The sequence below is a fragment of the Ostrea edulis genome, chromosome 8 (genome assembly GCF_947568905.1).
Source record: "Ostrea edulis chromosome 8, xbOstEdul1.1, whole genome shotgun sequence".
Classification (NCBI taxonomy): Eukaryota; Metazoa; Mollusca; class Bivalvia; order Ostreida; family Ostreidae; genus Ostrea; species Ostrea edulis.
Window position 1 is genome coordinate 21,183,556 of NC_079171.1, and position 18,558 is coordinate 21,202,113.

The following is an 18,558-nucleotide window of genomic DNA, read 5'->3' on the forward strand; positions in this document are numbered from 1 at the left end:
ATGTATTTACATTGCTTTCGTCCATAATATCTCTGTGAAACAGGTAGTGCGTCTATGTTGTCAGGGATTGTCAACCTGTAACTCACAGAACAATGAATGTGATAAAAACTAACAAGAAGCAGGTTGTGGAACAACCTAGTCGGGAATTATTACTTCGTAATAAACGTGTGTATATCCTATTTATCACAGATTACCATATGTATCAGGTTGACGTATACATATTTAATTTGACGCGGCGAGCGGGGCTTGCATTCGCAAAACTATGTGCAAAAAATGCAATAATAAAACATGTTTATTTACCATCATAATTACAACCATCGAGATGATCGATCAGGATGTAAATACAAAAAAATCGATTCAAGAACAGAAATGGCCGGGTTAAAACTTTGAAATATGTTATCTATCATAAAGACAGCTGTACAAAACATACTGGAAGAAGGGTATAAGAATGAAGAATTTTCCCAAAAAATAGAAGCACTTTTAAAATGTCAAACGTATATCTTCAATGTTTTTATAATATCTATAATGTACATGATTTGAAAAAATGCTAAGTAAAAGTTATGAGAGGAGTTGGTTACACAAAATGGATACCATGCTTAAAAATGACAAAGTTCAGCTGCATCTTGTACCTTGTAAATATTTCGACGAAGGTCCGATCACTTCCATAAAGACGTATGTACATCTTCAATGCTTCCATAACAGCTGTACAAGGTCTGAAGTTGTCAAATAAATGTTGTAAAAATGCAAAAATAGGTATCGTCTCTTCATAACAATTGTACGAAGGCTTAGGAACATCAAGTCAGAGGTGCAAGACGAGTTGATTACACGAAATAGTTACCGTCTATTCAAGAAATTGACTAAGCTCAACTATATACAAATTTTTCGAAAAATGTGTGATCAATTAAAAAAAAACCACATGCACATCTTCAATGTGTCCATGTAAACTGTACAACGTTTGAGGAATGTCAAGATAGAAGTATAAGTTGATTCCACTAAATAGGTACCGTCTATTCAAGAAATGCTTAGAAAATAACTGATTCAACTATACGTAAATTTTTCGAATAAAATTTTTGATCACTTTCAAAAAGGCACATATTCAGTGTATTCATAAAAACTGTACAAAGTTTGAGGAACGTCAAATTAGGGGTGTGAGATGAGTTGATTACACAATGTAGGTATCATTATTACAAGGACGCCCATTCACCATTCTGAAAGCCGTTTGCACGTTGTGCAATCCCGCAAAAATAACTAGTATGTTTGGTTGCGTTCTTGTTTTGTATTTTATCATTGTTTTGTTTTTGTTTTTCGCCGTCCATGTAAATCGGTGTTACATGTAATACTAAGTTTCCTACTTTGCCTACATACAAAACACAGACACATTTGACTCCAGTCTTTGGCAGTCTGTTTTTCCTTTAAGTTCGTACAAGTTTATTGTTATTTCGGATTTCCAAAATTATGGCTTGAGCATCACTGAAGAGACATTGTTTGTCGAAATGCGCATCCGGTGTATCAAAATTGGTACCGTATAAGTTTTACATCTGTATGCCACAGTTTGCATTAGCCTTGAACCTGGTTGTCCAGGCCGTCGGTGAGATGGAGATGAACATGGTGACCGCAGAGAGAGAGAGAGAGAGAGAGAGAGAGGGAGAGTTATTGAATTCACTAAGCTCCCGTCAGAGGTAAACTAAGACACATTCATCATCAATAGTAAATTCAGAAATTTTTGAAAAATCCATTTTTATGCATACATGTCCTTTCAGGCGGAGTGGATTAAGCCCAGGAAGCGTCCACCTTTAGTCTGGCCGTACACTGGTCAGCTGACGTTTAAATCCTACACCACACGGTACCGTCCAGGGTTAAACCTTGTCCTGAGAGGACTGGACTGTGTCATATCAAGTGGTGAAAAAGTAGACCAATAGGCCTACATATAAGTACATGTAGAATATGTATCAACGATACAGTTAAACATTGTCATAATGATGAATTCACACTTATAGGGAAGTGATTTTCATTCCCTGTAGTATTAAAACATATTATGAACTTTTTGTATAAAATGAATTATATTCATACAACAATAAGCGTTTATTTAGTATGAGAGAGAGAGAGAGAGAGAGAGAGAGAGAGAGAGAGAAGAACAGCAGCACTCGATACCTAGAAGTGTCGGATCCACGACGTGGATACAAGGTCAAATACAAAAAAAAAAAAAAAAATATACAAAGCACTAAAATGACCAACGACAATGGAATATAATAGTGTTTGATAGTTTTTTTCTTAGGAACTTGGGAACTTTCATTACCTTATGGAAAAAAAGATCGCCTTTAAGTATCAGAGGTGAAAGTTTTTAATTTCAGTTTTAGAATATACATGTTACTATGTACGTGAGTTAGAGCTCAGAAATCATAAACACACGAGTATATGGAGATTTAGAAAATCGGTAATATATCTGTATGGGGATGCAGGTTAGAGAGTCTGTGCTACCTATAACTATTTTTAAAATAGACATTATATTGTTAAACGCCACTCTGATTCCAAGCACAAGTACTTAGAAGTTGAGATATAAAATATGCTGGAGTTCCTGATTGATAGTATCTTCGTGGTCTTTGGTGATCATATCTTCCAACAATATGTTGGAATCCCATGGGCACGAATTGTGCTCTTTTGTTAGCTGACCTGTTTTTATATTCCTATGAAGCAAAATTTATTCAAAAACTTCTACGTGAAAAGAAAAAAATATCTTGCTGTGGCCTTCAATTCGACATTTAGATATATCTACGATGATCATTTATTAACAGTAATAATTTTCATTCATATGTCGATTCAATATATCCCCGTGGACTTGAGATAAAAGATACCACAGAGTCGTCCACTTCTGTTTCATACTTAGATATTTATTGAGAGTAGATATTAACGACAAACGAACAACTCAACTTTATGACAAACGGGATGATTTCAACTTCTCCATCGTCAACTTCCCATATCTATGTAGCAATATCCCATTATTACCTGTATATGGTGTTTAAATCTCTCAACTGATTCGAGCTTGTTCTGCCTATGGGCAGTTTTTAAATCGAAGCAGGCTACTGACAAACAAGTTGATGGTGCAGGGGTTTCAACAGTCTCGATTGAAGTCAGCATTTCGCAAATTCTATGGTCGTTATAACGATCTAGTTCGTCAATACAACCTCGCATTGGGTCAATTGTTGTCTGACGTGTTCCATGCGGATTGTTAGGCCGTTTTTGACTACGGATAATGCCGTTTACTTTATCAAGATATAGTGCTCACGGCGGGTGTGACCGGTCAATAGGTGATGCTTACTCCCCCTAGGCACCTGATGTCACCTATGGTATATCCAGGGGTCCGTGTTTGCCCAACTCTCTGTTTTATATTGCTTATAGGAGTTATTATTATGAGACTGATCACTGTTCGATATCTTCGCCTTTCATTTATGGTTGATATTAAGATTTAGCATGATTGAATACTCACGGTTTAATATAATACACATGTGTGTATTACCTGTAACCTTTTGCACTTATGATATTATGGAATTTCTGTGAAAGAATAAAAATGATTTCTGAGCTCAAACAGAAACTCGCGTAGAGTTAAATCCTAAAATCAAAATTTAGAATAGATATTTGTAGTTATGATCTTTAATTTTGCAACCTCTTTGAAACATGCAAAATTTTACCAATATCTTAGACTCTACATGTATGCCGTTAATATATTTGGTTTGCTGAAACTGACCGAAATATCTTCAGTACCTACAATGTACCAGAGGGTCACAGTTCTATAGCATGCTTGGAGACAGACCTGTTAATACATGTACCTGGACCGATTAAGAATAAAAGGTAGCTGCACATTACCTGAGCATTACCTGAGCACATGAAGCAGAGTTAACATGTGTTAATAAGAATGTGGATGAAAAGTGGAGGTTATGTACAACAAATTTTTAAGTTGACAATTTTCAAATTTACTTAATTTTGTCAAAAAATACAGTTTTAGTAGAAAATAATCTGGAAAAAAATTAAAACTCCTGCCGGACTCGAACCTGCGACCTACAGTTCAGCAGTCGGTATTCAAACCTACTGAGCTACTCGGCTAGTTATTGAAATTGATATCGATTTTTCATCCATGTTTTTACAGGAAGTCAGCCATTATGACGATGAAGAGTACTATCTTAAACTGAGGAATTTAAACAGAAAATTTTACGTCTTTCCCAATTCAACAGAGTCATTTGTACATTATTTATTTAATATTGTGACTTATAAGTATATTATAATATGATAGTGCATGTTATGAATTACAGTATTTACCATAATGGTCATTTAAACATTTAAAAAAAAAATAACACAGACTATAATGACCAAACAATTTTCAGTCGATCATTATTAATCAGTATTGACCGGTTTTAACTAGTATTGACCACTGGCCCGGTCAAAACTGATATTGACCACTTTTTTGCCAACACTGCTACCAGTCTTAAAGTGTTTCATTTTTAATTTAATATAATTATATTATCTCATTCAAGATTTACATTAGAGATAAGAATTTGATTTATTGACAACACCATTATGATACATTGGCATATAGTCACGAGTATATACATGGTGATGAAAATTAATAATAAATTATTCAATTTTCTATATAAATGAATGAAACTTAGGGAATATATGTATATATAAGTATGAACTAGCACCATATAGATGTCTTTTTTAATAATACAATTGTGTTTTTGGTACATTTTCTGGTGTTTGCGGTAATTATCTTGTGTTTTTGCGAATTCCAGGGGAGGGGGGGGGGGGGGTGTCATCATTCACAATCAAGCATTGTATGATAAATTGTTTGATGTGAATAAAAAACAATTATTTTTTGCAATGAATCCCATTTTATTTCCTTATCCTATAACTGATACAGTTACAAAATGTGAAAGGGCATAATGTGTAACCATTCCATTGATTCCATCCAATGAATGTGATATCTATGTAACTCACATGTAGGTATAATCAATTGAGGACTTGGAGAAACCCATGTGAACACTCTCCTTGCCATTCTTAATATTCCTGTAATATGTCATGCCAATTTAAAGGAAAGAGAGAGAGGGAGGTGGGACAGAAGCTTGAAGAGATGGCAATTGCATCTTGTTCAAGAAATCTAGCAAATGAAGTAGCTTTGTAAGTATATTTTCATGCAAGCAATTAGCATATATGTCGGTGCAATATAATTGTAGAAAGAAACACAACATTACCATATATATTCTTATAGAATTAGGTTGATGGTTATGTCACAAATGTAATATTTTACATCATATGCTCTTTGACATTTTTGTGCAATTTAATATGCATGCATAATAACCTCGGATTTAAGATTCAAAGATGTAAGTTGCTAAGCACACTTAATGCCACGAAATGATAATTATATGTCAAATTATGAGAACATGAATTTCCAAAATGCCCAATTGTTTGACTATAGAGATATATTACAAGCATTTGTGCAATTAAAAATGACTATGTGTCAGTTGATGTGTTTTGCATAATATGGATATTAATGTAACTTACTGTGTATGTCGCATGGTTTCTCAGACGATACACACATGTAATATTTGCTCCTCGATGACAGGTTAGTCCTCTCCTAAAGTGTTTTGTTTTCCTTTACATATAACTTTGTGGGGCATAACACTCCAGTGCAGGACAGATGAGATATTTGGTAAGTTAATTGGCAAAGTATAGTCATATTTTGTTTTAATTAAGCTTGGATTTTTTTAAATACAGGCCTGATTCACAAGAGGATGGCATTGTTGCGAGTTTCGATGGAGCCTGGCAGAAAGGAGGCACAGGCAGGGCTTACAACAGTCTTACTGGTTAGATATGATTTATCATTTCATTCTTCATTTTTGATATTAATAACAATTCCTAATTGTTGTGCAGCTGAATAGAGCATTAATAGCTTACAATTTCTTTCAGGTCATGCCACTCTCATTGGAAAATGTGTGGGTTATGCACTGAAAAGCAAGAAATGCCGTATTTGCAATATACTCTATATTGTAAATGGCACTTGAAAACATTCCTTAAACATAATTGAATTTTGAATCAAACTTGTACAATAAATGTATTCCATACATTGGATGATGTCCATATATCGGGTGCTAGGTCCAGCGCAGGTGTACACTAAAAGTTTTATAAATATAATTTTAGAAAAATATTGTGGAAATTTTCGAAGAACCACAAAAGCACAACTGTGTCAATCCATGGTAAGTGCCCTTATTGTTTAATCATACCGAGCCGCAAAATGGATTTAAGTTTGACAGGAAGCCGAAACAATCCTTATTTTCAAGAACAACAAATAGGCTATAGTGATAAATAAGCATGATTATATGATGTAAATTCAAGTTTGTTCACACCATCTCCCGAAGGCCATACGAAGGATTCGTAGTTTGTAGAGAATTATGACTGTATATAAGGAGTTTCTTTGACAAATCTTCTCGATAGCAACATGAGTACATCATGTCAAAGTTAAAATCTCTGCGTTCGCAAGATCCTGGATTGGCCAAAGTAGAAACTTCAAGGGAGCTAAATTGAATACAACAAAGGATTTTTAGAATAGTGACAAAACAGTCTAACTTTATGCCCCATACCGGCACTGTTACGGCACGTTTGGTCGCCTTGGCACGTTTGGTCGCCCGGCGACGATACGTGCGGCACATTTGGTCGCCGACTACCATTCGTGTCGCACGTTTCATCGCCAGCGACCAAACATGCCACACGTATCCTCGCCCGGCGACCAAATGTACCGTGAAAGTGAACACGAATGATCGTCAATTTTATGCCATACCCAAGCCCCTGTCCCAAACCCCAACTTTGCTTTTGTTTTGCAAAAAACGGTGTGTGTTCATGAGTGTGTTCGTTCGTGTGTGTCCGTGTGTAATTGAGTGACGGTGTGAGTGTGTGCGCGCATGTATGTGTGCATGCATGTACGTATACGTGCATGTGTGTATATATGTGCGTGCATATGTGTGTGCATTCGTGTGTAATAAAGTGAATTGCTTTGCAATACACACGCACATCAAGTACACACATCAAGTACGATACAAAGCCAACAAATAAAAAACTTGGGCATTTCTGGACGAGATTGAATGTGAATTTATTTTGCAAACAGGAGTCACAACATTTTAGCAACACAATACTCTTACATACCATGCTTATGGCATGCCGTTTTCACTGTCATGATCGTGTGCAGGATTGGACAAAACAAGATTGCAAACGGTATTTCCAAACAAAGGTAGGCTCTTAACACTCTTCATTTTATCGACTTATTAGACGACGAATTTATGAATTTAAAACACCGCCTGGCCAGGGAGGCATCATTAAGTTGATTGGTTGTTGGAATTCTTACTCATGTACACGTACAACTCTAAATTCATTGATCGAAGTTGACAATGTTGCCTCGATAGAATTCGAAACGGGTGAAGATGTTTTCATGCATTTTAAGAAAGATACTTTCGGTAAAATAGACTCTGCACATATCTTTTGATGAAAATTTGAACCAGTGTATGCGACTTGTTAGTAAGAGTGCAGAAACACGCATACAAATATGCATGATCACACAGAGTGAAATACAAAGCAAGTACTATAGTACTACCATTTGTCATGGTTTGCTAAAAAAATGAAATCTTTGAATTTGGCATAAACAACACTGTTTTAATTTTAGTGAACATAATATTCATGAGCAGCACTTTGCCACTTACCATGTTAACTTCTTATAAAACAAATCCATCAGTACTATCATGATGAACAAAATTTAAAAAAAAGGGGGGGGGGGGTTGAAGTCAACTACTGTACTAGCAAGCATGAAAGTAAAATGTACGAAACAGCTACAAATTAGTACTTTTACAAAGTACGCATCAAATTGAACAGGTGGAGTAAGCAAATCTCTAAAGCAACTTTATACATGTAGGTATGAAGCACTTTTCATACATGAAATTGGCTCTTTTAAAATAGAGCCATTATTTTGTTAAGTATTTAGCACAAACACAGTTGTCTTCATCTCTAGAATATGAGGAACATAAAATGTGAACTTCATGACCTTACCACCCCTGGAACATCACGGACAAGACCAAATATGCTTGAAAACGGCCCTATTTTCAAACAATCTTCATTACTCCCACAAATATAGGAGAAAAACTAAATGCATGTATACGACATTCATGAAGCCCGCTACTTGAATTGTGAAATTCATGGCCCCTGGGTAAGGAGTTCAAGCTATGAAAGGGCCAATGTGACCATATAGTGAACATGTATTAAATATTCTTCTCTACTCCCATATATATTTGAGAAAAACTAAATGCATTTTTATGATGTCTATGACGCCCTCTATAAAATTGTGAAATTTATGGCCCTTGGATCAGGAGTTCAGTCCCTAAGACTGGTCATATAATGTATTGAAAATGTATTGGATCTTAGAAAATCTTCTCTACCGCCATATATATTTGAGAAAAATTAAATGCATGATTATGATGTCCTTAAATTTCTCTGCCTACATTGTGAAATTCATGGCTCCTGAGTCAAGGGTTCAGGTCCTTGAACAGAGCCAATATAACCACATAATAATTTCTTTTACCTTCACAATCATGAGAGATAAATTAAATGCATGGTTATGATGTCCGTAATGTCATCTTCTTAAACGCTGACATTCATTGGTGGGAGTTGGGTGGGTGGGATTGGGGGGATGTCAAAATGATTTATTTGTTTCAAACTTCCTTCTGTAAATGAATAGGAATTGTGCTTATATTTTGAAAGATCATAAACATTTGCACAAAGGACATTGAAACTTAAATATGAGACTCCCTGTATGGACAATGATTGATTGATTGATTGATGTTTTCCGCCTCACTCAACAATTTTTCAGTTATTTGGTTGCGCCCAGTTTTTATTGGTGGAAGAGAGAACCCGAATGCAAAGTACCAAGGAAGAGAACACTGACCTACTGAGAGTAAACTGGGAAACTTTCTCACTTACCGGCGCGAGCGGGATTCGAACCTGCGCCGACCAGAGGTGAGGGGCCGTGTGATTTTCTGCGCGATGCTCTAACCACTCCACCACGGAGGGCCCTCTGTATGAATAATGCGAGACGCAGGTGACCGTTAATGAACATGGGCCTCTTGTCATCTTTCACATGTCGATTCGATCTATCAAAGTGAACTCGAAATAAGTCTTCCATATGTGATTCATATTTGGATACTTTTTAATTACACAACTTCATGACGAAAAACTTCCATCTTCAGCTTGCAAATACAAGCTATCATTAGGTCGAATGCTGTATCACGTGTTTCTTTCCACTTGTTAGGCCGTTCTTGGCACTGATTTTAACTACGGATAACTTCGTTTACCAGGTCAATATATAGGGTTCACGGCGGGTGTGATTGATCGACAGAGGATGCTTACTTCTCCTAGACACCTGATCTCACCTCTGGTATGTGCAGGGGGTCCATTTGTACTTGCTCTTCTCCAATTTTTTATTCATTTTAATATCTACGAGATTGATCAGTGTTCGTTATCTTCACCTGTTCCGTTATATTTAATTATGTGACAATCCTGTGGGGTTCCGGGTTAGAATAGGTCCTCGGTACCTCCTTGCTTGTCGTAAGAGACGACTAAATGGGACGGTCCTTTGGATGAGACCGCAAAACCGAAGTCCCGTGCCACAGCAGGTGTGGCGCGATAAAAATCCCTCCCTACTCAATGACCATAAGCGCCGAGCATACGCCTAAATTTTGCAGCTCTTCACCGGCAGTGGTGACATCTCCATATGAGTGAAATATTCTTGAGAGCGACGTAAAACAATATTCAATCCATCAATCAATAATTCGGTGACCAGTCTCGTGATCATCATATCATTTAATGTTCTACATGCATCTGTTAGGAAGTTTGATGCACTAAGGTCCATTTGTTTATGATAAATCGTAAGTCGGAGACGGCAATATATTACAAAAAGAAATAACTGAATCAGACCAATATCATCCGTATCTTAAATTTGATAAGTATATCAAATCACTGATTATATATATGGAAACAGCATTGCCGCACTGTATAACGTTATTATTAAACAATTCGCCGTACTGAACTGAACTGACATTGCTAATTTCTTTCATAAAATTGACATTTAGGGACTAAAACGGATTTCAATGTACACATTGTGCAATGTTATGACAATGTGTAACGGGAAACAGTGAACTAAATTCACTAGAATTGTATTTGAGTCCGGAACAGAGGACGCTTAATTTTAAGGTATAAAACGAAATTCACATCATTTCGTGTATTTTAAATCAGCGATAATACGTCTGTACATCGTTGAACCATTCCAACATGCGGGTAGCATCAGAATATACATAAACATGGTTTAAAATAAAGAATTCTCATCTTGGTGTGTTATTACTTTTAAAAAGCGTCCTCGCTTCGACTGGTAGCAATATCCGGTGTCGGTGATACACAGTGAAGATGAAGAGATAGAACATCCAGTTGCACGGTGTCCTACATGCATTTTTTTTTTTTACTTCCTGCTGTTACAAATGCAGCAATGGCTTTAACGCGGTGGATTTGCGTCTTTCTAATAATCAAACTAGGATATTGTTATGGTAAGTACGAATGTGTTTGCCTCCTTGTTTTAAATACTTTAAAAAAGATTGTTCATCGTATGTAACGGGTGCTAAATGAGCCGGTTTTGATATAAAAGTACGGGGGGGGGGGGGGGGGGGGAGGTCGCCGGTATTTCGTTTTTCCATGGGGATGGCTTAAGCACGAAATAATTTGAATTTAATATTGATGTTTCTAATATTTTATTTCACAAGATTGAGAAATAGATGATAATGATCGATTTTGAAATGATCATTTATATTTTACTCGGTAAATTGTTCCACTTTAATCATAAATAAATACACAAAACAAATCATTAGATCAATCCCAACTTTCATTTTTACTTCTTAATTCAATGACTTACTAAGTGTTTTAACAAAACACATCAAAATAAACAAATGATTATTTTTTTAACTTTGGAAATATATGGAAAAAGATGTAAAAGTGTGTCGCCAGAGAATATTAATTATTTGACTTGCATAATAATTGATTCCATTGAATTAATTCAAAATGAAATGACAACAGATGAAATAAAAACTAAATCACTTCAGGCATGACTGAGACATCATTGGGAGGGATTTTATAATTTTAATTTCTTAATCCTTGGAGCAATATCAGTTAGATTAATTAGTCTAGCAACCATGAGCACTACAATATTGGTCACGGAATTGTAACATTACGAAAGCGTCATCACAGGTTGACGTTAAATACGTCCAAGTTTTCAATAATGACTAAATATCAAATGTGATTCGAATGAAATAAGTTTGTTTTGTATAAATTTATATATTGCACCCTTTTAAACATGCACATGTATGGAAGCATTGACAAAATTCCTCTACATTGTTTCATCTAAAATTCTTATAATGCAATCGATTCTTCCAATATGACAAACTCCATTTTGAACAGCTTGGTCAGAGCAAGTAAAAAAAAAAAATCATCGACTGTGAGGACACTAACTGGTATCCTGTTGATAAGTTTCAGTATAAAATATTATTTTTATTCAGTACACTAAAATAATCGGTTCCTGGTTTCCGCAGCACAACAGTGTAGAACGGATGTTTTATCATCAGCTTTTACGGCAAACAAAATGTACTACTTCGATAATATCTATATTTCTATATTTCTTCGTCTTCCTCTGTTTCCGCCTCTGTTTCCGTTTGCTTTTTGAAGATTTTCTACGTTGACATCGTTCATGCATTTAGTGTAATCTCTAATGCACGAGCTGACGTAAGAATAACAACATAGGTTCCATGTTTATCGAACACCGTTTTGTGTTGAATAAATTGATGATTTCTTTTGTTATATATATATAATCACAACTAGGTACTGAAAATTTTCACCCCAGCCCGCGGTCGAACCAGCGATCTACGGCACCCACCGCCTAGCAAGACTGTCAAACCAATGCGTAAGTCCACTCGGCCACAACGACTTCCCTAACAAATCAGTATATGCACCCAGGGGTGCATGAGTCGAGTTGCATGGGATACATTGTAAAGCCAGGAATGACGTGGTATATTTATAATTGTGAAGAACTAATTTCAGTTTTAAACTTTTCGAGTTACTGTCCAGAAACCATATTTTTCTGAAGTTTTCAATCTATATTCGGTCACTGTGACCTTGACCTTTGTTCTCCAAAATCAATAGGGGCCTTGTTTTGCTGGTATCCAACAATATATCCAAGTTTGATTTGATTCAAATTAAAAACTTTCGAGTTATCCTCCGGAAACCAAAATTCTTTTGGAATTTTAAATCTATTTTCGGTCACTGTGACCTTGACCTTCAACCCATTTTCTCCAAAATCAATAGCGGTCTTCCTTACCTGGTACATAACAATATCTTTAAGTATCATTTGATTCGGATTTAAACTTTCTGAGTTATCATCCGGAAACCAAATATTTCTGAAATTTTCATTTTATATTCGGTCACTGTGACTTTGATCTTTAACCTTTTTTTCTCCAAAATCATTAGGGGTATTCCTTACCTGTTACCCAACAATATATTAAAGTTTTATTTGATTTGGATTTAAACTTTCGGAGTTAACATCCGGAAACCAAATTTTCGTGAAATTTTCATTCTATTTTCGGTCACTGTGACCTTGACCTTTGATCATTTTTCTCCAAAATCAATAGGGGTCTTCCTTACCTGGTACCCAACAATATATCAAAGTTTCATTTGATTAGATTGTAAACTTTTTGAGTTATCATCCGGAAACCAATTGTTGACGCCCACCCGCTCGCCCGCCCGCATCACGAAACCAATAGCCGAGTTCAACTTCGTTGCAAAACGGCTAAAAAGGAAGTGTTGTTATGCTCCTAAAGCGCTACTTATACACACTGATGCAATCTCACACAGTCGCTGTGTCATTCACTGTTTACGATATTTTATAAGGAGAGTGGATCTCTCGATGCAATTGTATAGAATATTTAATATAAAGCACAAGCAAACAATTATAACACCCAACCTTACGTTTACCCCTAGGATCTAAACGATACATGTGATAATCACTTAATTAATATATAAAGCACTAAATAATCACATGCATCAGTACCTAGTTGTGATTATTTAGTGCTTTATATATTAATTAATTGATTATCACATGTATCGTTTAGATCCTAGGGGTAAACTTAAGGTTGGGTGTTATAATTGTTTGTTTGTGCTTTATATATATATATATATATATATATATATATATATATATATATATATATATATACATATATATAGATGTATATATATCGATAAATGCACGTAACAGTCGAAAAATAAGATGATTACTCAAGAAATAAATTCTATGTTTGAAAAAACATGTGGACATGACTTGAGACGCTACATGTACTCCACCATATAACTCGCTTCTTGAAAAGTATGACGATGTGAAGAGTACCCTCATGTCAAAAAATATTTGTTTTTAATATTTATATTCTACTTCCATGTCTGTTGGAATTCCCATTTGTTAAAACAGACGTACAATATTTATCAACATTCACACGCACATTGTTCATGTATACACTGCGTCGCATTCATGAGGAAATGGACCCCATTAGAATTTGTAAAGATATCGAAAGTAAAAACATTGGAAATGTAAATATATTTTGATGAATCAGTTGTGTGAGGCAAATTTCTTACTTTGGGTAAACAAGAAGACATCACTCCCTCCTTGTATGATTGTGGATCCACGAAGAATAAAGAATACAGAAATCCACTTGTTTTCTCACATAACTTAGGGCCTACATGTATGAGATGTTTCTAACCTGTCCTTTCTTTCTTTCTTTCTATTGGGGTTCCTTTTTTGGTTGAACATTTTTAAGAAAAAGATATTTTGTTTTTGTTTTTTGGGGTCTTCGTCCGCCAAAAGGTACAAACTTGGGTTGGAACTCCATTGAAAAATATCTGGACCTGCCCTGATTCCAATTCTCGATGTCAGTGTCCTTTGCAAAACGCTTAAACATTATAAACATTAAAAAAATGAATGCGTAACAAATTAAACTAGATATTGAAATTTGGCTCCGTTTTATTTACGGAGTGTTAATTTTCCTGTTAATTTTGTTGTTAATTTTATAGTACAGATTTAAATGTTATTCAAACATTTCAGATATCGTAGGTAAACCATCAACATTATTATATGATTGAATAATTCCTAGCTCTCTAATTGGCTGAGATCCAACAATGTAGAAATCATACTACGTTATGTTTACCTGCACGTGACCTTCCAGGTGAACATAAGGAATTATTTTTTCCACATAGGACCAAAAATAGGTCGGGAACTTCCAATTTGACGCGATCTATTATACTTATTTTTGCCGTCCAATGAAATCCCGCGTTTCTCACTGGGTTCGGCTAAGAAACTTACAATTAAAGCAAAGAACAATCTTGAAGGGTTTTGTAATCATTTAATCATATAATAAAACAATTATTGCTGTTTTTGAGGTCAATACGATGATTTAGCCAACTTCGAAGTACAATATTCACCTCGCCCTTCGGGCTCGGTGAATATTGTACTCTTCAGGTGTCTAAAACATCGTATTGACCTCAAAAACAACAATAATTGTATAATATTGTGCTGAAAAAAGTCTTGCATGTCATTTAAATAAAATATTTTAATTCCAGATGCAGAAATGAACGTGACAAATATATAAATTACAAAACTTTAATGAAAATCTTGTATATTACAATTTTTTGTGTCGATTATTTGTCACAATCCACTTATATAATGTATAAGTTCCCCGGGCGGAAACCGGAGAATCACCAAATTCCTCCGTCAACTGGCAAAAGGCGCACCCACGGGTGACCGTGATGAGCGAGACCTCGTGGTACCACAACAAGAGATAATACCACATGTGAATAGGAAATCAAGTACTGGCTCAGGTCCTTACTCTATCCCGCCTCCCCTGGTACCATATACAGGGAGAAGCCCAAAACTTGCCCTTGGTACCACAAGGGCCAAGCCGGCCCCTAAAGTAAACAAAGGTGACCCCCACATTCCCTCCAGTAATGAGGATGGAATACACAGAGTTTAGAGCCAAACATGTCACGCGATACAAAGGATGTCATATACGCCATCACATGTCCTGGATGCAAGGAATATTACATTGGTGAAACTGGCAACACTCTCCGTGCCCGTGTACGTGTACATAAGCAGCACATCAGTACACCTGAATACAGACAAATCCAGTTAAGTGAACACCTGGAAACGTGTGGTAAAAAACGATTTAACATTTTCCCAATTTATAAACTCAGATGTGCCAGTGCTATTCAGAGACGGGAAAAAGAAAAACATTTCATTGGTATTCTAAAGCCAAAACTTGATAGTCTTTTATAATTGCCTATGATTTTCCCGTACTTTTTCCAGATCATTGTTGTACATTATCCATGCCGTCACAATATAGACATTTAACGTTCCGCTTACTTTGACGTCACAATCACTGTTACTATGATACTGCTATTTATCTCATACGTGTGGTGTATATTGAGAGTGAGATAAAGAATTAACTTTATCACACGCCCGTTTGATAAAGCACTTCCGGTCCGAACTACTTTTTACACTGTCTCCGCTTGGATGACATATTTTCTGTGTTTATGCATATCCATGCATGAAATAAAGCGTAAAACGTATTATTCTGTATTTATTTAGAATTTCTTTTATAGCAAAATTAAAATGATGTTGCCCCCATTGACATATAGGGCCTAATGCAAGTTACCGGCCACAAAAATGCCAACTCGGTCTGTAACTACTCAAAAAATTACGATCAGAAAACACTATTATCATCGACAAGGAATCGACGGCCTACTGGACAAGCCTAATCGAAAGTACCTTGATATGCTGCGGTACCAAGTATTTAAAAGCACAGTCTCTTTTTTCTGGAGCATATTAAATTAACAAATCTCAACAGCTTTACTTACTAGACTAGGCCTATTTAAAGTGCCTCGGGATTTCCTCTCGCCCTCAAATCCAAAGAAACTACGTAAATAAAATCCAAATGCACAAACACTTCTACTTTTCATTGTAAACTGTTGAACATTCTAATAACGCTGTATTAAAAAATATTATTTTCATTGATCGTTATTACACATGTTTATTTCAAAACGACGACGACATCAATCTTGTATCAGAAGGTCAGGCCTACGTCAAACAATAAATACTCGGTCAATAGTTATTACTTTGTTGGAATGGCAAAACCATTATTAATTATAAACTATAATCCCTTCTAAAACAATTTTCTTTCATGGTTTCTTTAATAAAAAATAACCTTTTGTACTGTATATTAATGGTTTATAAGCGCACTATTTTTTCCCGCGTAAGGTAGACAGATTAAGCACGACGTCTGAGCCACGGATTCAAAACAAATTCAATCAGCTGTTTCTACCATACTGGGGATCATCTCAAAATTAAGTGAAAAGAAGACGTACGAGATAAATAGAACATCTATAGTTGCGTATTTTGATATTTGGTTTATCCAACGAGTTGATATGGTGTATTTATTCGCAAGGCTTGTCAACAAACGAAATCATTTGAAGCTGGGAGTTTTCAGGTCGTATGGGGCTTTAATGAATATTTGAAGGTATGTTTAGACACAAGTATAATAGGAAAATATGTTAAAGAATTGTTTGATATTAAATTTATGAGACAGCAACTCCAGAATACAACTATATAAGGCCTCAACCGTGCGCAGCTTTTTGTGCGCCGTAAATCGAAGGTTTTTATAAGGGGTGGCTCTGTAGCTCTCTATTATGTCAAACTATTTTTTCAGAGAGCCATAGTTCTGCAGCTACCGGGGGCCATGATTTCTTAAATTTTCAGAGATGATAGAGAATGAAAATACCCCGATTTTTTTTTTTTTTTTTTTTTTTTTTTACATATCTTCAAAATTCACAGATATGTCCAATTTCCGTTTTTTAAGAAGAGATCTTGTCCGCGGGAGATCTCGTAAACGGCTAATTTTTAGATTTAGGCACCAAATTTTCAGGAATGATAGATCATGACAAGTAGGTTTATCGAATATGGTTAACTCCGTCAGCCGTCACTTCTTGATCTCACCGGAAGTGATCAAAGAAATCAAAAATTTCAGATTTTTTTCTTTTGACGCAAAATTAACATTACTTTATTGTTTCATTCTTGTAGTTTTGAAATATGTTGATCCTATACCGGAATCAAAAACAGCAACTTCCGGTTTTAAGAGAAAAACTGGAAAAATTGAGTTTTTGACTTTGCCTTAAATCTCGCTTGAATATGGAGTATTACAAATTATTGTCTTGTATGTTATTAACATTGCAAATGTCTAGAATAACGTAAAATATTTTGGTGAAATCTACTTCCGGTCGTGAGATTTGCAGTCTTCAAAATGAGAATTTATTCAAGCTAATACTTTGCAAATGTGAACGACTGACGTCTCAAGTTATCAAGATTGATAGTCAGTCATCAGTGTGTTTGTATCATGTAAAAATCGTAGGTAACCATCACTTCCGGTCGTGACAGGAAGTGATATAAAAATGTAATTTTTTGAAGTTTTTTTTTTTTGTTTTGACAGATATTGGAGCTAATATGGATGATGATTAGGTCTTGTTCATGTAAAATATGTCCACCGGAAGTGTCGACCGAAAAACCGGAAGTTGTCTCAAACATGGGTATTTTTGTCGAAAGTTAAAAGTATGATTAGTTGAGAATTATTAAAGTGTAGAAGGAAAATTCATTGGAAAGAAAATGACAACTTCCAGTTTTAAGAGAAAAACAGCTTAATTTTGGTTTTTTAAACTACCCGTAAATCTGGCTTGCAAGTAAAGTAATTCAATTGATTTTCATATATGTTACTGACACTTAAGATGTCTAGATTAAAGTCGAATATATTTGTTAAATCTACTTCCGGTCGTATGTTTTCCTGTTCTTAAAATGATACTTTGTTCTTGCATGTGCTAAGCAACAATAAAAGACGGAGTAAAAAATTTGAGCTTCCAATCTCAACAGGAAGTAGTATAACGGAAGACCTACTCATTACTAGTAATGAGTTTCTAGTTATTATTTTTCTCCGGTACTTTTGTGTCCGGGGGTGTTCTCAGAAACTACAAAAGGTACCGATATGAAACTTTCCAGGATGACAGTATAGCGTTTATAGATGTGCAGAACGATAGTCATTTTGTCGGTATGTGCATGCACGCGAACGCACGTGCATTGTAATTTTGGTACAAAAAATGAAAAATCAGAATATATAAGGGATCGATATGAAACCTTACTAGGATGATAATATATCATTTGTAGATATGAAAAATGGTATTCATTTGTCTGCACGCATCACTATTTTAGTACACTAACTTTGTAATCAGTCTAACTTCTTTGTTGTTCATTGAAATGGTTTGATTTTCATATCATAGGTAGGTATTAATAACCCTTAACTGTTCTGTATGGTCAAAATTACCAATCCGCACGTGCATGCACTTTGCGGA

General features: G+C 35.4%; 1 protein-coding gene across 1 annotated transcript in view; it reads left to right on the forward strand.

The window, feature by feature from the left end:
• Nucleotides 1–10,538: 10,538 nt before the first annotated feature.
• The window catches only part of LOC130049456 (uncharacterized), a 30,658-nt gene continuing 22,638 nt past the window's right edge, over nt 10,539–18,558 (forward strand). The window contains exon 1 of the mRNA XM_056147142.1: nt 10,539–10,625. Coding sequence (XP_056003117.1) covers nt 10,568–10,625 — 58 coding nt within the window. The 5' untranslated portion in view covers nt 10,539–10,567. The remainder of the gene's footprint in view (nt 10,626–18,558) is intronic.